The 21,800-nt window shown below is 32.5% G+C and overlaps 1 protein-coding gene across 7 annotated transcripts in view; it reads right to left on the reverse strand.

Moving 5' to 3' along the window:
- Positions 1-1,496: 1,496 nt before the first annotated feature.
- LOC143224845 (steroidogenic acute regulatory protein-like) overlaps positions 1,497-21,800 on the reverse strand; it is a 48,876-nt gene continuing 28,572 nt past the window's right edge. For all 7 annotated transcript variants that reach the window (XM_076453203.1, XM_076453206.1, XM_076453207.1 and 4 more), the window contains 5 exons: positions 16,196-16,345; positions 11,139-11,234; positions 10,400-10,479; positions 6,570-7,655; positions 1,497-5,859 (listed from right to left, as the gene is read on the reverse strand). In XM_076453203.1, coding sequence (XP_076309318.1) covers positions 7,553-7,655; positions 10,400-10,479; positions 11,139-11,234; positions 16,196-16,345 — 429 coding nt within the window. In that variant the 3' untranslated portion in view covers positions 1,497-5,859; positions 6,570-7,552. The remainder of the gene's footprint in view (positions 5,860-6,569; positions 7,656-10,399; positions 10,480-11,138; positions 11,235-16,195; positions 16,346-21,800) is intronic.

Below are 21,800 nucleotides of genomic sequence, written 5' to 3' on the forward strand. Positions count from 1 at the left end.
CCCGGGTTCGAATCCCCGTCATTTCAAACGTGCCCGCCCTTTCAGCCGTTGGGGCGTTATAATGTTATGGTCAATTCCATAATTCGTTGTTAAAAAGTAGCCCAAGAGTTGGTAGTGTCTGATGATGATTAGCTGCCTTCATCTCCAGTCTTGCCACCCAGTGGCTCAGCGGTTATATGCGGACTTACAACGCTAAAACTCGTGTTTCGATACCCGTGGTGGGCAGAGCACAGATAGCCCATTGAGTAGCTTTGTGCTTAGTTCAAAACAAAACCACAACTCTCTAGTCTTACACTGCTAAACTAGGGATGGCTAGTGCAGATAGCCCTCGTGTAGCTTTGCGTAAAATTAAAAAATTAAATCGGCGTACGGAAAAAATAAATATACGGTAAAAATGTAAAAACTAAATGATTAACATAAACTGCAGAATGTTATATATTCTAACGGATTTACTGTTATACTTTTATTTCGGTGTTTCGTTTGTTTCAGATTAATGCATGTGACTTAGAAAAACTTAACGAAAACTAATTCAGAATGTGTATTACGCAGTGAATTGTATTTTGTCCCTAAAGACACTTTTCGAAGTCACCGTGAAAATTGTTTTCAAGGATTCTCGGTAAGTCTTTGATCGGAAGGATCATCAAACCTTCACTGTATCACTTTAGCTTGTTTTGTCGGTGATTTATATATGTTTTACAAATTCGAGAGTCATATCTATTTCACTCTGGACTATACTGTAGATGTCACCATGACATTTAGTTATACTAGTCACGACAGATACATAAATATGTACAAGTTGGCCGGTAGGTTTGGTTTTAATTTCGCGCAAAGCTACACAAAAGCTATCTGTGTTAGCCATCCCTAATTTAGCAGTGTAAGACTAGAGGGAAGGCAGCTAGTCATCACCACCCACCGCCAACTCTTGGGCTACTCTTTTAATCAACGAATAGTGGGATTGAACGTCACATTACAACGCCCCCACGGCTGAAAGAGCAATCATATTTGGTGTGACGGGGATTCGAACCCGCGACCCTCAGATTACGAGTCGAGTGCCTTAATCACCTGGCCATACCAGGCTGGGTTTTGGGTATTGTAGAGTTTAAATGCAACATATTATCCAAACTTCTAGGTAAAATACCTCAAGGTTCACCACAGTCATAATGAGCCTAAAATTAAAATTGTTGACAAGATGGGGTAATCTTCAGGAAATAAGGCCAATCACATGGTTACATTTTTAATCGATTTGTTTGTTGAATTTTCACGCTGAGTTAATCAAGGGATATCCGCGCAAGAAATTCCTCATTTACAAGCGATAGTTCAGAGGGAAGACAGTCAACAACACCCACCACCAACTTTTCGGATACTCCATTTGAATAACTGAATTTTATGATTACTCATTTAAGGCACTCTCGTTTCAAAGGTGAGGAATGTTTACATTGGAAGCTACTGTAATGAATATCTTGTAAATAAAGTTGAAAAAAAATCTTTTCTGTCCATATAATAACAAAAAACTTTATTTCGAATGTTCTCACTTAGAGTTTCATCAGAACTAGCAGACAGAACTAGTAATTAATACACTATATATTTTAAAAACGAACATGTACTAAAACATGATGTTAGCTTTTAAATTTGGAAGCAATGACTTTGTACTGATATAAGGATTATGAAACTCGTAAGATCTAGAGGCTGATAAAAACGTGCAAATGTTTAGTGTATTGCACTTTCATGAAGTACTTAGATGTGTTAAAACTAGAAAAAAATACAAAATCTACAGAACATACGACGAAGTCAAACACAACAATGTGCCTTTATGTTTTGGAAAACTCAAAAATTAAAGTTCAAAATCATTTTTGAGGACAATATAATATATATTAGAAAAATAATTCACCCGATAAATTTTAAAATATAAAACAAAACCTTTCACAATAACAATCATAAATTCGTACTGATTACCTAACATTTTTATTTTATAACCCTCTCTCTACATATGTGTGTGTGTGTGTTTGTAACCAAAACATCAATTACATTCACCTGTAAATACAAATAAAAAAAACATTGCAAAACCAATCTTTTTGCTCCTTTCTGTTATTAACTTCTTCTATCAGTTTTGTGACTTCGTTGGTTACACTTTTACTGAGGATCTTTTTGTTTGTTTGTTTTGAATTTCGAGCAAAGATACATGAGGGCTATCTATACTAACTGTCCCTAATTTAGCAGTGTAAGACTAGAGGGAAGGCAGCTAGTCATCACCACCCACAGCCACCTCTATGGACTACTCTTTTGCCAACAAAGACTGTGATAGACCAAAACATTTTAATGCCACCATGGCTGAAAGAGCAAGGATGTTTGGTGCAACAGAGATTCGAACCTGCAAACCTCAGAATACAAGTTAAGCATTCTAACCACCTGGTCATGCTGGGCTGCTGAGAACCTATACAAAAAAATACAAGTACCACTTTTCAACTAATCTAAATTAAATACACAGACTTTCCAAATGTAGAATCATACAATAGAGCCCACAAATAAATTAAATACATCATAATTGTTCAAACATAAATCAAATTAGTCAATATACTTTTCTAAATTAAAATCTTATTCTACTTATTCTTATCAATAATAATTAATTTATTCTATGATTTCATACTCTTACACAAGTCTTATTAACTGTGTTCACATTTCCTAGTGACTTCACCCAGCTTATTATTCTGATCTCTTACTACTGCCTATTTAGAGTGGTACTAATACATTTTATGAAATATATTTTTCAAAATAGTCTTTCACATTCTCCATGTCTAAGACAACGAAAACATGAACATATAATTGTTTTAGAATTTTATCAAAGTATATTTACTAAAATTTTTCTTGGCACATGTTAGTACTCACCCCAAATATATATAATTAAATGTTCTTACAAATCTTTCAAGTAGATTATATTATTTGATTTCTAATTACAGGTTTCTTTGTTTGGAGTTTCGTACAAAGCTACACGAGGGTTATCTGCACTGGCCGTCCCTAATTTTGCAGTGTAAGACTACAGGGAAAGCAACTAGTCATCACCACCCACTGCCATCTCTTGGGCTGCTCTTTTATCAACGAATAGTGGGATTGAGAGTCACATTATAACACCCCCACGGCTGAAAGGGTGAGCATGTTTGGTGTGAAGGGGATTCAAAGGGGATTGAAATTGCTAAGAATAACTTTTTTTGATTGGACTTTAAAACAAGAGATTAATAAAGATAATAATATATATTTTGTTATGATTCATTCTACAGATTACATATTGATACTTCATTTGTTAATACACAATTAAAACAAACAGTAGAAAAATACTGAAAGATGTATTAAAAATAATGAAATTATTTTATTAAGAAGTTAGCCTAAAAATTTATATGGATTACTGAATAAACCTCAAAAAAAGATTTTACAGAAGGTGTTTTCAGTTGTGACAGAAAGATGCTTCATGTAATTTAGGTTATGTGAAACCTACCAAAATGATGAAAGACAATAACAAATAAATTTTATTTTTTAATTAATAACTCATTTAATTGTAATTCTACAAATGTAATAAAACTTTTAAAATATGTAAACTGCAGCGAATTATTTAATTGCGAGATAATTTAAGGTTACAGCTACATTTAAATATATTTCATGTCAGATTTTCAAAAAGAGTCCACCCTCTGCCAGTAAACATTTTAATGAATGTATTTTGAGACAATTTAAAATTCTAAAAGAATCATACTTTCCTGAAACTTATATAGAATTATTTTGGCACCATTTTGAAAAGATAGTAGTAGGAAAACAGAAGTAATTAGTTGTGTAAAATCACTAGGAAATGTAAAAACAATTACTAAGACCTGCAGAAAGTTAAAGTAAGTAACATGAAGAAATAATAAAATAAATAAATCACATTTCTATTAGAATAATAAGATAAAATACAATTAGAATAATTTTATTCTATTTTTTGGCCATTTATAATGTACTTAATTTATACATGGACTGTATTATATGTTTGTATATTTGGAAATTATATCTAATTAGTTTGTTTATGTTTAGTTGGAAAGTGGTATTTGTACATTTTTGGTTATAGATCGTCAGTAAAACTATTTCCTGAAGTTTGACCTTTTAAGTCAGAAACTGGTAGAAGAAATTAATAAAATAAATAACAAAAAAGTACTTAATTTTATGTATATAAAAACACACACATACACATATACACAAAATATTAACAACCACTCAGATTGTCATCACACTCGTCACAAAATTTTTACTTTTTTCTTGTTCCTGGGCAGAAACTATTATTTCCCAAATGCTTATGCCTAAAGTAAATGGAAAAGACCTATTTTTCTCTTTAAACTTTGCTTTTGTGACCTGGGTGATGAAATTTTCAAATTTACCCATTTTCCAGAACATTCCAGGTAGATTCAGTGTTGAGTAGTTGATAGAGAATTTTCTCGAACTTATAAGAATTTTCAAGAATTGTAGAACTTACGAGAATTTTCAATAACCTTTTAGAATTTTCTAGAACTTTTCATATGTAATATATATATATACAGTCACCACTCACCACTTCAGTTTAGTTCTTGCTGCCTAAGTGAACACATAGACCTATCCAAAGGAGGCTTTACCAAGTTTCCCTGTTATCTTTGCCTTTGGGACAGCAGGGACACTGCAGCGCACTGCAACAGAAAACATTGGCCACAACGGATCAAGTTCTCTGTGGGGAAACACAGTGTCAAGTGTGAGCCACTAGTGGACCTCCAGAAAGTGTTGTTCCCACCATTGCACATAAAATTGGGTCTTATGAAACAATTTGTCACAGCTCTTGGTAAGGTCTGCAGCCTTCAAGCACCTTCGAGACTTTTTCTCTAAGCTGTCTGAGGCAAAGATCAAAGCTGGTGTCTTCGTTAGACCACAAATAAAGAAGATTCCGAAGAATTCCCCAAGAAACTCAATAGGAAGGGAAAAAAAACTCGGGCAGCTTTGTCGCAGTGGTTCGGGGCTTCTTGGGCAATCACAAGGACGAAAATTATGTGGAACTGGTTGAGGCTCTGGTGAAGAACTACGGCAAAATGGGCTGCAAGATGTCCCTGAAAGTCCATATCCTTGACGCCATCTTGATAAAGGAGCCGTATAATGAAAACATGATGGGAGACTATATTTGGGGGTTGATACATGAAAGTGATTTACATTACAGTCGCAAATCTCGAAAAACTACTCACTTCTAAACATTTTTGTTCATGTTTGTATAACTTTAGTATAAATACATGTAAATCTTGACTCATATGTTGTTTTATTCAGACCTTATGTAAATGAAAATGTGCAAATGTGCCCGTTTTTACACAGAAAATATGTTAATTTCTAAATTTCATTATCCAGGTTACAAAACCAAAGTTTGAAGGAAATAATGGCCATTTTCTCTACTTTTACAACATAAGCAATTAAGAAATAACACATATTATCCAGGAACAAAATTTGTGTTACATAGTGTTATATGCAAAGATATTGACTAATTTGTAGCTTATAACTGTCAACCAGTAACAGATACTTCTCAGACATGTATTAAATAACAATAAAAAAAACTTTAAAATTTATGAGAATTTCCATGTGCCCCTTCAAGTTTAGATTTATTACAACAAGCACTGATACTGTATTGTCTTTCAATGAATGTTTTTCCATATGAATCTTCTATATAATGTTCCCTGAGCACTTACTGCACAAGTCTATAAAAGACTGAAACATTCACTACACTTATTCTTCAGTGTTGTTCATTCCATTTCTGGTATAATCTCGCAAGTGATTTACATAATTAAACATAAAATGAGCCATAGTCTGGTCAACTAAATACTGAGGAAGCCAACCCTAGAGGAAAGAGATACACTATTAGATATTTAATTGTGTAAGTTAACAAACAATTTGAAAGTTATACAAAAATAGCTGAAGTTTGCACAAGTATAATTTATAGCTAAGAAAATATAAAAAAAAACTGTTTGTTTATAATTAAGTACAAAGTTACACGTTGCTATGCCAACAATGAGTATCAAAACCTGATTTGTAGCATTTTAAGCCTATCACTGAGTTGTTGGAGTGCAATATAAAAACACTTAAGTTTTTTTTTCTAAATTATTAAAAACATTAAATATTATATATTGTATTTCTAAACTGAGATATAGGTACAGGTGACCTCAATAAAAATTACTACTACTAATAAAAATTACTGGTTCAACAGTTATTTTAAAAGTACTGGTGCTACAAATTTCAATATAATAATGTTGTTCTTAAGAATTTGTAGTACATACTGGCAGGATTTAAATATTTTGACAATAAATAAAATTATCATTACCCTTCAAATAATAATATTAAAAATAAAAAACAAACATTTTTTTTGTCAAAGTGTCTTCCTCAGGACTAGTAGAAATACTGTTATTGTACTACAAACAGTTATTTCACTACTAGAACTGGTAAAGTCATAACAGTAAATAAATTTTTGCTCATAATAAACCATATGATTTTATAAGAAGACATGAAACAAAATTATAGTCAAAGTAAGAAAAGTAAAATATGGTCACGACCTTAAGATTTGTGTTCAACAGCCATTGTAGATGACATGTACTCCCATCCACTGGACTAAATACATAAACACTGGGTCCATGTTCCCCTCTAAAAATAATAATTATGATGTTATATTTGATATCTGTTTCAAAGTTTTATTTATTTACTTCAGGATTAAACTAATATATCTGGTTTCTCTTAACCTTTTTTGAATCTTAACATTACTACAAACTCCAACTACTGTTATTTTAGAGGTGTAAGCTCACATTGAAAATAATTTAATACTAGTATTAATTTGAAGGTTCATCTTTCCTCTTATGAGCACAATCGATTTCACAACTCATACCAGAATAACAAAAGTACTTAAGAAAGTTAACTAGTATGACATAGTAGAAGATGCATCTTTGCAGAAAATAAATTTAAAATTAGTTGCTACATTGTAACACAATATTCATTACATCACATACATGGCCCTCATGTGTCGTAGGAGTTGGAAATATTGAAGTAAAAGAAGAAAAGTTTACTTTTAAAATGCTTTTCAGAATTTATTGTCAAAACCAATAAATATCATTATATCAAGAGGCTTCTGATTGTAAACAGAATCATAAAAATGAGAATTATTTTAAAATTATACACAAATGTAAAAAAAGACGTCAGATATTACCACAAAGTAGTCTCAATGATATGATACTTTATAGTTAAAGCACTCTTTGTTTCCCTCTGAAAAAGTACATCTTTCAAAAGTGTTCAAATTATAGCATACCACATGATTGTGTTAACTTGAACCTAAGTGTTTTTCTAAAAGTCAGTCGCAATATATCAAGGTTATAAGTTCTATTGCATACAACCAGAATTATTTCTTATAATTACAACGTGCACTTTTGGAATAACAGTGCAAATAGTAATAAATATTTATGTAATAATTTTTATTAGAAATATAGATTTTTAAAATATACCAAATCATGTATTTTCAACTTTATTCTAGTTTTATAACTCCATTACCTCACATGCTTGGTTGTAGAGGCATGCTAGGATGTGTTACAGACACCATAGCATTAATAATAGACCCACCTCGATTCTCCAACATCCTAGCAACTACAAAATCCCTATAAAAAAAAAAAGACAAATTTGAACATACATTAAAAGAATCTTACTCGATAGTCAATGCAGTTCAAGTACAAGCTAAAGTGTGCTTCGTTTTAACCTGTTTCAACATTAAACCTTCAACACAATTAAAACCCTTCTTAATATAACAACCCACAATTCAAAGTATAAAGTGAAACAAAGTTGTTTCATATTTCCTGAAAATATTTCATAATTCTGAGAGGAGTGAAATCAGAAAAAAAATTGAAATTTGTAATATCTTATCTAATCTTCCACTGCTTTTGAATTTATGTTTTCAGTACTTTTTTTAAAAATTATAATCATCTAACTAATAAAGATAAAAACATAAGTTCTGTTTAATTTTTGTGTACTACTTATTACTGCCTACAGTTAGCAAACCACATGTCCTACACAAACTTTTATAGAAACATAAACTATCAAAACTAATCTTCTTATAGTCTTAAGAATTCAATTTTGTTTTTTAAAAATAATATTAGAAAAATACATAAATGTTGGTTAAGGACATCAAATCGAAATATAAATATATTTCCACGAGCTGCTTTAACCATCTGCAAAGCAATGTCAAAATATAGTTCTAGTATATCCATAGCTTGTTTTACTTCAAAGGTATTTTTATGCCATTACAGAGATGACATTTTTAGAAAAACTTAAGTTATGAAAACAGCAATATTGTACCATAAGAACACCTCCATATAATTGTAGAGTTCCAAAAACAAACAGTCTGTAAAGACAGTGTTTTCTTAGAAGTACAAAACCAAAACAGGAGCTTATGATGTAGATCTTATAACAGAAAAAAAATCTGAACTTCTTCTCTGATTTGAAACGTATCAAAGAAATGTCTTAACCCTACATGCATAGGTGGGAATCGTGTGCAAACCATGACATTATGCAGTGTGCTATTCAACACTGTATTTTCTTTTATGTCAATGTTATCGATTGTTTATCTCAACCTACATTTCTGATACAGAGGAGGGTAAATACCAGACACAGGATATAAAGATTCTGAAAAAGAAACTTGAGAAAATATACATTTCAGAAGAGGTTCTGGAGACTTTACAAACTAACAAAACTACATTTATTCTGCAAGTAAGCCATAGCTTCCACTCTGAATTATCAGTGTTTCAGTTAGACTAACACTGTCATTTCACAGACATACCTTGAGTATAAATACATTTGTAACATTTCTGTTAAGTTTTTGTCTAAAACAGACAATATGCACCTTTTACTGAATGCTTGCCTACTTTCATGCAGATACATATACTATATTCACAATTATAATCTACATTATTTCTCCACTAGAGGGACATATCCAGTGGACATGGTGCTTTATTGTTGATAAAAATTGATGAAGAAAATCAATAAATAGTGCATTAATAATGTCCGAAATGTAGAAACCTACAGCAGCTGGAATAATACATCAAAAAGGAATCAAACACACCATTTCTCACATATCACTTAAACAGCTGCTAAGGTAACAGAGTTGTATACCATTTCTCACATATCACTTAAAAACTGCTAAGGTAACAGAGCTGTATACCAGTGCTCACATATCACTTAAGTAGCTGCTAAGGTAACAGAGTTGTATACCAGTGCTCACATATCACTTAAGTAGCTGCTAAGGTAACAGAGTTGTATACCAGTGCTCACATATCACTTAAATAGCTGCTAAGATAACAGAGTGGTACACCAGTGCTCACATATCACTTAAACAGCTACAATATAACAGAGCTGTACACCAGTGCTTACAGATCACTTAATAAGCTGGTAAGATAACAGAGTTGTATACCAGTGCTCACCTATCACTTAAATAGCTGCTAAGGTAAGAGAGTTGTATACCAGTGCTCACATATCACTTAAATAGCTGCTAAGATAACAGAGTGGTACACCAGTGCTCACATATCACTTAAACAGCTACAATATAACAGAGCTGTACACCATTTCTCACAGATCACTTAATAAGCTGCTAAGATAACAGAGTTGTATACCAGTGCTCACCTATCACTTAAATAGCTACTATATAACAGAGCTGTACACCAGTACTCACAGATTACATAAACAGTTACTATATAACAGAGTTGTACACCAGTACTCACAGATTAGATAAATAGCTACTATATAACAGAGTTGTACACCAGTACTCACAGATTACATAAATAGCTACAAAATTGCAGGGTTTGACTTATTCCAAAACAATCTTGATACAAGTTTTCCAACATTTTATTTTACAGTGAAGAATTAAAAGTTTAATAAATAACCCCATTTAATATTGATTAGTGAGCTCTATGTTTGTTTTAGAAATATTAATCTGAATACATTATTGTCAACATAATTTCTAAAAGTCGTGTTATGAAAGATAATGCCAAACCATTTTGTTTCTTAAAACATTTTAAAGTTTACTTCTAGTCTGTCATTTTCATTTCTTTCAAAATATTCTTTATCAAAGGTCAACAGCTATCATACAAACATTGTATTTCATTATGGATTACTTTAGGATAAAAATAAACTTCACTGAAACTTACCACTAACATTTAAAAACAATTATTCAACAGAAGGAACAATAAAGGACTACCTACCTGCATTCTTGTCTTTCTCTAGTACAGAGATACAATAAGTGGAAGAAATATGGAATCGAAACTTTTCAAAAACCTGTGACAAGAATAAGAATCTCTCCTTCCCATCAATAAATGATATTTAATTAAGAAAAAAGAAGATATCAATAAGCTACCTGCTAGCAACAATGCCTCCTGCTCTATTTGTGGCCACTACGTAAACAATATCTGTATAACTGTCAATTTTCTGAAGAACCTGGAAGGTAAATAACAATTGAATGTTATTATTAGTAAGTTATTTCTCTTTCTTATGTTTCCCAGATTAGCCTAATTCACAATAAAACAGTTGTTGTTTAAGTTATTAACTATACTGTCTTGACAAGTACTATGGCTGTCATATTCCAGCCATCCTGGTGAGCTCTGGTATTGTAACAAATGGCTCATTGGCAGTGGATAGAGCACATATAGGAGGTTGGTATATTATCAATAATTTATTAAAGATGCTTCCTATCTTACAGCAACCCATGATTTTACAGCATAATATTAAACATAGAAGAAAATCTCTGCACATCCTTCACTAAGAATAAAACATTTTACTCCCATCCATCGAAACATCACACAACCCAAAATTTACTAACAAGTATTAAAACAGACAGCCTTGATCAATTAAAGCCTGAATAATACAATGAAGAAGCTTTAAAGTGACTTCAAAACTAATCAACTTAACTAATGGTGGTCTCTAAAGTATGAAATTGTCACTTCTAGTTTGTGTACATCAGTTTCACTATTACAATTTTAGACTTAATATGAAAATATTTTTTTCTCTATTATTAAATGTAAACGTTTTTATTTTTTATTAACAGGAAAATTATGGTAATTATCACTTAAGGTATAAAAGTTGCCTAATTCAGACACCTTTATCTGTTTAATTGTTGGGTTCCATTCTGGCATGCTTTCAATATTGTAGAAGAGATGGTGAATCACCTTTAGAGGTGTAATTTTTATTTTGCCCTGAAAAAGAAAGATGATAAATGGTGAAAGTATATATATTTAAAGAAAATAATGACCTCTTGTAAAGTCTAGCTAGTTCAAGTAAGCATAATAGACTGACCTTAGTTTTAAAAAAGTTTATCTGTTATCTAACAGAAACACTTAGAGCAAGTACTTTAATTTATAGAGTTCTAGCTGTAATTTATCAAAACAGCTGTAATTAAATATAAACACATTAACTAGTTAACAATGTGCATTCAATCACAGTGATTTTAATCATTAACTTACTTTAAAGAAACTTTAATGCTGAAACAATAACAAGATACCAATAAACAATCGTATGTCTTACATATAAAAGATGTATGTATAGGAATTTCAAATCAAGTTGATTTATCACTGTATGGATGGAAATTATTTACCAAAATAACTTTCCTTCATAATCAAATTTGGGGAAAGCAAATTTTAAAATGCGAGCCTTTGATCTGGCATAAATCAAACAACACAATCAGAATGAATTAGCATGTGACAGATATGACCAATATCTGAGTAATCACTCCATAAATTAATGGCTTGAATCTAGAAATAAAAATACAAGTTAAAAGTTATAACAATTTTGACATCTTAGCCTTTTTAACTAACCTCTTTTTTGAAGGCATCTCTGAGTAAACCTGTAGCCTCAGTATAACAGTGAATGAACGTAAACAGAACGTTAAAACAACACAAATAATTATTCTGGTGCAAAAAGTTGCAAGGTTAAGGTATAACTTGGCTAATACCTAATTCTTCTCAACACAAACGGTTCAAAATCAAGAAATTGAAAAAGTTGGTAAGAAAATAAAGTAAGTAAGGAGAGACCTTCAACACATAATAAATTTCAGGAAATAAAGCCTGAAGAGATATCACAGAATGCAACTTATGTCCACATGGTGGTATTCAAATATGATGAAGTTCACCCATAAGATAAAAAACAAATGATCTTTAGTACAATAGTTATAGACAAACATTACTTCTGTAAAAACAAATGATCTTTAGTACAATAGTTATAGACAAACATTACTTCTGTAAAAACAAATGATCTTTAGTACAATAGTTATAGACAAGCATTACTTCTGTAAAAACAAATGATCTTTAGTACAATAGTAAAAAGACAAGCATTACTTCTGTAAAAACAAATGATCTTTAGTACAATAGTTATAGACAAACATTACTTCTGTAAAAACAAATGATCTTTAGTACAATAGTCATAGACAAGCATTACTTCTGTAAAAACAAATGATCTTTAGTACAATAGTTATAGACAAACATTACTTCTGTAAAAACAAATGATCTTTAGTACAATAGTTATAGACAAACATTACTTCTATAAAAAAAATGATCTTTAGTACAATAGTTATAGACAAACATTACTTCTGTAAAACAAATGATCTTTAGTACAATAGTTATAGACAAACATTACTTCTGTAAAACAAATGATCTTTAGTACAATAGTTATAGACAAACATTACTTCTGTAAAAAACAAATGATCTTTAGTACAATAGTTATAGACAAACATTACTTCTGTAAAAAACAAATGATCTTTAGTACAATAGTTATAGACAAACATTACTTCTGTAAAACAAATGATCTTTAGTACAATAGTTATAGACAAACATTACTTCTGTAAAAACAAATGATCTTTAGTACAATAGTTAGTACAATAGACAAGCATTACTTCTGTAAAACAAATGATCTTTAGTACAATAGTTATAGACAAGCATTACTTCTGTAAAAAACAAATGATCTTTAGTACAATAGTTATAGACAAGCATTACTTCTGTAAAACAAATGATCTTTAGTACAATAGTTATAGACAAACATTACTTCTGTAAAAAACAAATGATCTTTAGTACAATAGTTATAGACAAACATTACTTCTGTAAAAAACAAATGATCTTTAGTACAATAGTTATAGACAAACATTACTTCTGTAAAAACAAATGATCTTTAGTACAATAGTTATAGACAAACATTACTTCTGTAAAAACAAATGATCTTTAGTACAATAGTTATAGACAAGCATTACTTCTGTAAAACAAATGATCTTTAGTACAATAGTTATAGACAAACATTACTTCTGTAAAACAAATGATCTTTAGTACAATAGTTATAGACAAACATTACTTCTGTAAAACAAATGATCTTTAGTACAATAGTTATAGACAAACATTACTTCTGTAAAAAAATGATCTTAGTACAATAGTTATAGACAAACATTACTTCTGTAAAACAAATGATCTTTAGTACAATAGTTATAGACAAACATTACTTCTGTAAAACAAATGATCTTTAGTACAATAGTTATAGACAAACATTACTTCTGTAAAAACAAATGATCTTTAGTACAATAGTTATAGACAAACATTACTTCTGTAAAAAACAAATGATCTTTAGTACAATAGTTATAGACAAACATTACTTCTGTAAAACAAATGATCTTTAGTACAATAGTTATAGACAAACATTACTTCTGTAAAACAAATGATCTTTAGTACAATAGTTATAGACAAACATTACTTCTGTAAAAAACAAATGATCTTTAGTACAATAGTTATAGACAAACATTACTCTGTAAAAAACAAATGATCTTTAGTACAATAGTTATAGACAAACATTACTTGTAAAAACAAATGATCTTTAGTACAATAGTTATAGACAAACATTACTTCTATAAAAAATAAATGATCTTTAGTACAATAGTTATAGACAAACATTACTTCTGTAAAAACAAATGATCTTTAGTACAATAGTTATAGACAAACATTACTTCTGTAAAAAACAAATGATCTTTAGTACAATAGTTATAGACAAACATTACTTCTGTAAAAAACAAATGATCTTTAGTACAATAGTTATAGACAAACATTACTTCTGTAAAAAACAAATGATCTTTAGTACAATAGTTATAGACAAACATTACTTCTGTAAAACAAATGATCTTTAGTACAATAGTTATAGACAAACATTACTTCTGTAAAACAAATGATCTTTAGTACAATAGTTATAGACAAACATTACTTCTGTAAAAACAAATGATCTTTAGTACAATAGTTATAGACAAGCATTACTTCTGTAAAAACAAATGATCTTTAGTACAATAGTTATAGACAAGCATTACTTCTGTAAAACAAATGATCTTTAGTACAATAGTTATAGACAAGCATTACTTCTGTAAAAACAAATGATCTTTAGTACAATAGTTATAGACAAGCATTACTTCTGTAAAAACAAATGATCTTTAGTACAATAGTTATAGACAAACATTACTTCTGTAAAAACAAATGATCTTTAGTACAATAGTTATAGACAAACATTACTTCTGTAAAAACAAATGATCTTTAGTACAATAGTTATAGACAAACATTACTTCTGTAAAAACAAATGATCTTTAGTACAATAGTTATAGACAAGCATTACTTTGTAAAAAACAAATGATCTTTAGTACAATAGTTATAGACAAGCATTACTTCTGTAAAAACAAATGATCTTTAGTACAATAGTTATAGACAAACATTACTTCTGTAAAACAAATGATCTTTAGTACAATAGTTATAGACAAACATTACTTCTGTAAAAAATGATCTTTAGTACAATAGTTATAGACAAACATTACTTCTGTAAAAACAAATGATCTTTAGTACAATAGTTATAGACAAACATTACTTCTGTAAAAACAAATGATCTTTAGTACAATAGTTATAGACAAACATTACTTCTGTAAAAACAAATGATCTTTAGTACAATAGTTATAGACAAACATTACTCTGTAAAAAAACAAATGATCTTTAGTACAATAGTTATAGACAAACATTACTTCTGTAAAAACAAATGATCTTTAGTACAATAGTTATAGACAAACATTACTTCTGTAAAAAACAAATGATCTTTAGTACAATAGTTATAGACAAACATTACTTCTGTAAAACAAATGATCTTTAGTACAATAGTTATAGACAAACATTACTTCTAAAAAACAAATGATCTTTAGTACAATAGTTATAGACAAACATTACTTCTGTAAAAACAAATGATCTTTAGTACAATAGTTATAGACAAACATTACTTCTATAAAAATAAATGATCTTTAGTACAATAGTTATAGACAAACATTACTTCTGTAAAAACAAATGATCTTTAGTACAATAGTTATAGACAAACATTACTTCTGTAAAAACAAATGATCTTTAGTACAATAGTTATAGACAAACATTACTTCTGTCTCATTCAAAGAAACAACTTCCATATTTTACACATGGGTAAAAAAACCAAACTAAAACAGCACATCAAAAGTCAAAAATTAGATATAAATTACTAAACTATTGGTCAGTTCATTACACTTCATTTTCACTAATTATGTTGTTTGTATTTTAAGGCATAAAATGTTCATTTATTTACAAATGTAAAATCACCAAATAATAATCTAGACACAGATACATCTTTGTATTATTTCTAGGTGAATTTCATAGAAGTTAAACTGACAAAAAATAAATTAGCTCACAAAATGAAAACGAAGCTTTGACATAATTTAGGCTAAACATTCAACTGAGAGTTAATTTATACCTCCCAAATTATTGGATCCCTAGATTTAAATACCTGATATTCCAGTCAAAGACAAATTGTTTTTAGCTAACTACTGCTAAGTGCTATTGAATGTTATAATTTTACTTCACTGCTTTTCTCTTCTGATAATTTGATACGTAGCTCTGCTTAATGTCTTATCTTACACGATCACCACAACACTTCACCACAGTCATGATTTTCTAATGCCATTTAGAAATATCACAATGTTTCCAGCTGCAGCAGAGAAAAATAAATATACCATTATCCAAGTCAAAAAAAAAAAAAAAAGTAGATAGATTTAAAAATCATGCTTTTAATTTTTTGCACATAAAAAGAGAAAGCAAAACTCTGGGTCAATGCCATAAATCATTTAATCTGTGCTTACCACAAACTTGAAAACTTTACCATACTTAGAAACTTGTCGGCTCTGGACGACATCTTCATTTACAAATATTTCCGTTTTCCAGCTTCCAGAAGAAATAATCTCCAGAGCCTCTTCTAAGGCTTCATCAACTTTTATTTTGTACTCAACTCCCTGAAGTAGAAGATAACAGTCTGTTAATGTATGCAAAGTTGAAAATAATAAATTCCAGAGACACAAATAGAAGATGTGATTTTTATGTGATACATGACAACCCAGTAAAGATCTTACCAATGACGTAATTGTAACTGTAATTACAAATTTTGACTCCGCACATTAATGTCACTAAGCACTAACTGGTATGTAACAGATTAAACACCACTAAGGAGAGATGACCAAACAAAAAATGAGGAAATGTAAAAAGATGCTCTTCAAAGCCTAAATGTGAGATGAAACTGAATAAGATATCAACAAACAAGAATGGGTGTTAAGCCTAAAGTATAGATAAATTTTAAATATTTCTCATGTTTAAAATGTCCCTTAATACACTACCACTACACTATGGTAATTTGCTTTGTCTACACACTAGTAGTACACTATGGTAACTTGTTTTGTCTTCACACTACCACTACACTATGGTAATTTGCTTTGTCTACACACTAGTAGTACATTATGGTAACTTTCTTTGTCTCTACACTACAGTAACTTGCCTTGTCTGTACACTACTAGTACACTATGGTAATTTGCCTTGTCTTTACACTACTAGTACACTATGGTAACTTGTTTTGTCTTCACACTACTAGTACATTATAGTCACCAGGAAGACTAACAGGTAAATAAAAACCACTGTTAGTCACCTGAAGTTGGTCTTTCCAGTCCTATTTGACGTCATGGCCATTTTCAGAATGGAAAGTAATAACAGTTTTAAAAGACTTGTAACAAAATTTTAATTATAACTCACCAGAATGACTAACAGGTAGTACAAACAGCAGCATTAATCACCTGAAGTTGGCCTTTCCATTCTTGGTTTCAAGTAATTTGACAGTACAGCCATTTTCTAATATCAAATCAGACTGGATATACTTTTATTCTTAAAAGGGAATCACATTAAGAAAAAGTCTAATGTTTTAATTAAAAAAATTAATGGCCTTTAAAAAACTAAAAACGTTTTTAAGGTAGACAGTGTCACCATCATCAATAACACTGTCTAATGTTATGGACAAACCTTGGGAAAGAACATGTTTAAAATGGTGCCATCATTATGACTCTCAATGATGGCAAGAAAGTAAAATGTGGCTTATAGTGGCTTGAGTGTTACACAGAAAACACATTGGTGCATCAGTTCCAAATAAAAGAAAACGATGAGTTAAGAAACTGTAACAAATGAGTAGTCTAGTTAGAACAACTTCCTCTTTCCGATCTTTATGGAAGCAAGATGCCCAAAGTCCAATAGAGGGTTTTATTCGGAAAAGCTTGTTTTCCCTTCGCTCACTCCAAGTCGACTGCCAACTAGCACGAAGCCGAGCCTTGAGTACAGGACCACAGTCCATGTATGAAACAGGCACAGCAGTGACAGTGTCAGTGAGCTTGTTCCTACAAATACCAATGTGGCCTGGTATCAAGAAAAACTGGATAGAAGCAGATGTTAAAAAGAAATGGGCCAGTCAGTTTTGAATATCGGTGAAAACAGGGTGTGAACTAACATGAAGTAATTCCAGGGTCAGTAGAGAACTACGTGAGTCAGTATAAATAGTGCAATTTGAGTACTGCTTAACTTCTTTGTGATCCAGGGCAATAGAAATAGTGTACAGTTCAGCAGTGAACACAAAAGCTGTTGAGGGTTTCTGCACACAACCACCGAACCACAACAAACCATGGCAGTGCCATCACAGTCACATGATATTGAACCATCTGTATAAATAGGAATCAAATGATAGTTCAAAAGATGTTGAGCAAATTACAGACAGTATTTCCAATCTGGAGTGTTAGCTTTTCTCAGATTACTTAAGGACAGGTCAAATTTGGGGACTGTAATAAGCTATTGTGGGATGGGCTTACCAGTGGATACAGCAATGTTATCCAAGAACAAACCCAATATAACCAACTGCATCTGAATATGAAAGCCAAAAAGAGCAATAGCAGATTATCTGTTCTGAAAAAGTATGGCTCACCAAGGAAGAAAAACACAACCACAGGTGGGACGCTTTGATAAGAAATGAAATTTCAAAGCATACAATAAAGACAGTTGCAAACGGCAGAGGTGTAAAGAAGGTTCATGAGACTCTGTGTATTAGCTGTGAACTGGGAAGTGCAGAAAGCCTTGGTGCAGAGCCGAAGTACTTGATGATGATGGGGGTCTAGCATCTTTATGGCCAAGGTGCTGGCAGAGCCATAGGAAAGTGATGCATAGTCGAGTTTAGATCAAATAACAGCACCATATATCTTTAGCATAGAACATCGATCTGCTCCCCAAGGGGTGGAAGAGAGGATACAGAGGATGTTCAGTGCTTTTCTACATGTGATCCGTAGCTGCTTGATGTGTGGTATAAAAATCAGCTTACGGTCAAACATAAGCCCCAAGAACTTTGTCTCAGGGATCACAGTCAGCACAACTTCACTGATATGGCATTCAGGATCAGGACGAATACCCTGTTGGCAGCAAAAGTGCATGCAAACAGATTTAGAGAGAGAGAAGTTAAAGCCATTTGCTGTGGTGCACTCTAGTAAACGACTGAAGGCTGTCTGTAGATGCTGCTCAATATACCTCATGTTCAACAACTGACATGAGACGTGAAAGTCATCAACATAGATAGAGCCTGTTTACAACAGTGAAAGGGAGTTGTTCAGTGATGGCATTAATCTTTATACTGAAAAGCGTGACACTCAAAACACAACCCTGAGGGACTCCAAGTTCCTGTAGAAAAGAATGGGAAAGTGTCAAACCCACATGAACTTGGAATCGCCTGACTATTAAAAAATTTTTATAATAAAAACAGGCAAATTGTCATGTGACACTTATGCATTAAGGTCTTGCAAAATTCCATACCTCTATGTTGTATCATAAGCCTTTTCAATGTCAAAGAATATTGATACAAGATGTTATCATTTAGAAAAACCTTTCTGGTTGACGTTTCAAGACAAATCAGGTGGTCCATGGTGAAGCTGTGTCTTTGAAACCCACACTGGGTGGGTGAGAGGAGGTTGTTTAAATTGAGGAACCAAACAAGATGAGCGTTAACCATCCTCTCTTAGGTCTTACAGAGACAGCTCATCAAAGCAAAGTTTGAAGGAATCTTGGGATCCTTCCCAGGCTTAGAGAAAAATAAGACAATACCCTGGCACCAGGCATCAGGAAAAATATTCTCTTGCCACATCCAGTTAAAAACAATCAGAATAATAGCAAGAGAAGAAGGAGATAGATGGCACAGCATTTCATAGTGTACATCATCAGGTCCTACCAATGTACTGCCAGACTCATGAAGAGCCAGTTTGAGTTCCACCAATGTAAAGGGATGATTATAGTCATAGAGATAATCAGCTCGAAAGGAAAGAGGTGATTGCTCTGCCCTAGTCTTGGTGGCTAAGAAGGTGGAGGAAGAAGCAGAAGTCCTAGATACCTATCAAAAGCTTTCACTTAGAGTATAGACAATGCTCCGGGTATCAGCTACCTTGAAAGCAAGATCGAGAGGGCGGCAGAATTATATTACCCACTGAGCTTTTGAATCTTGTCCCATATGACTTTGGAACTAGCAGTAGAAGATATGCTGGTTGTGATCTTAATCCAAGATTCTTTCTGGCTTTGATGTCTAACTCACCAAGCATGCGCACGGGCATGCTGGAAAGCGACGTGGTGCAAGAGTGTGGGATACCTACGAAAAGTATCACAGGCCCGTTTTTTAACCTTTCATGCCATGTGGCTGCCTGGATCCACCATGGATGAGGATATTGTGGAAAACATGTCAAGGTTTTAGGAATACATTGAGGAGCTGCCTGTATAATAGAGTCAGTTATTGCTGCCACACAGACATCTATTGATGGCTTACAGACAATGGCAGGATCAAGTTCTGCAAGAGCAGTGAAAGAGGGCCAGTTTGCATGATCCACTATGGCACGCAGGTCAGGTGACATAGACCACAGCCAGTCTCTCTCAAAATTATAGGAAAATGATCACCGCCTCGTGGATTATTGTCAATCCTCCACGAAAAGTGGGAAAATAGTGAAGGGGACCAAACTGAGAGATCAACAGCAGTAAAGGATTGATTAGGTGCATGAAAATAAATATAAGAACAGCAATGAAAAGAGAAAGGCTGTGATCAGAGAGCATGCGCTCTAAGGAGTGACCCCTCTCATCAACATCAGCAATTCACCAGAGGGGATGATGTCCATTCGTTAAAGTCCCCCAGGATTAAAATGGGAGATAACAACTGTTGAATGAGTGCATCAACAGGTAGAGAGAACAAACAGTGATGGTAGGACCCAAAGTAACACGGATGACAACAGCTTCCAAGGGTGTATCGAGTGGCAAAAACAGGGTTGGCACATGCTCATTAACCAACAGTGCCACCCCTCCATGTACTTGTCCATCACCCAGCCTGTCATTTCTGTCCAATGAAACCCACTGAAATGTGAGTGTATCAGCAGGTTTCAGAAATGTTTCCTGCAAGGAAAGACATACAGGATGGTAGGAAGCAATCAGTGCTTTGATGTCATCCAGATTAGAACGTAAACCTTGGTAGTTCTATTGTATCAAGGTGGCCATTTTTATTTATGTGTAGGCGAGTTGGGTAAAGAGCCCTTCTGTTCATGACAATGTCTTTTTTCTTTACTGTCTTTATTCTGCGGAGGTCTATCAACCTCCATGGATCCTGCCCTGAGTCGATTAGGCAGGTCTTTGCTAATGGAAGAGGATTCCAGTGACGGAGGACATGAATGAATGATGTACCTGAGAAGAAGATGTACCTGAGGAAATGCCCATACCCAGGACCAAAGGAAGTGAATCTTGGGATTTGCTGGAAAGTATGTGTGTTGGGTGTTGAAGTTGATCCATCAGCTTTTTTAACTACAGAGGTAAAAAAGACTTTTCATTTGGTTTGAGAATGATTCTTTGGTAGGCACAAAGAGATCCTTCTGCACTCCCACTGTAGTACTGGAATGAAGTGCAACAGCATATGTCCGAGATGAAGTGGTGGATAGCAACTTTCGAGCCTCAGGATAACTAATGTTATAAATCATTTTCAAACGCTACACCTCTTTTTCTTCCAACTATTTTGGGAAAAACAGGCAAGAGCCACTGCAATTTATGGAATGAGGGTCTGTTTCACACTCACAGGCAATGTGGTTCTTGCCACCACAACGAGTACACGTTAAGGAATCACAACATGAAATCTTCGAGCAACTTAACCACTGACACTGGAAACATCTGAGAGGGTTTGAAATGTATGGCCATATCCTGCAATTAAGATAACCTGGATTGATGGTGGCAGGTGGACATGGTGATGTAAATGTCAAAATGAGGACATTGGTCAGCATCATAATTCCATCTTTGCATGTGGAGATATGTCTCACTGCAGAAACTCCTTGGGTGGAGAAACCAGTGAGAATCTCTGACTCTGGGATGTTCTTCAAATTC

The sequence above is a fragment of the Tachypleus tridentatus genome, chromosome 9 (genome assembly GCF_004210375.1).
Source record: "Tachypleus tridentatus isolate NWPU-2018 chromosome 9, ASM421037v1, whole genome shotgun sequence".
NCBI lineage: Eukaryota > Metazoa > Arthropoda > Merostomata > Xiphosura > Limulidae > Tachypleus > Tachypleus tridentatus.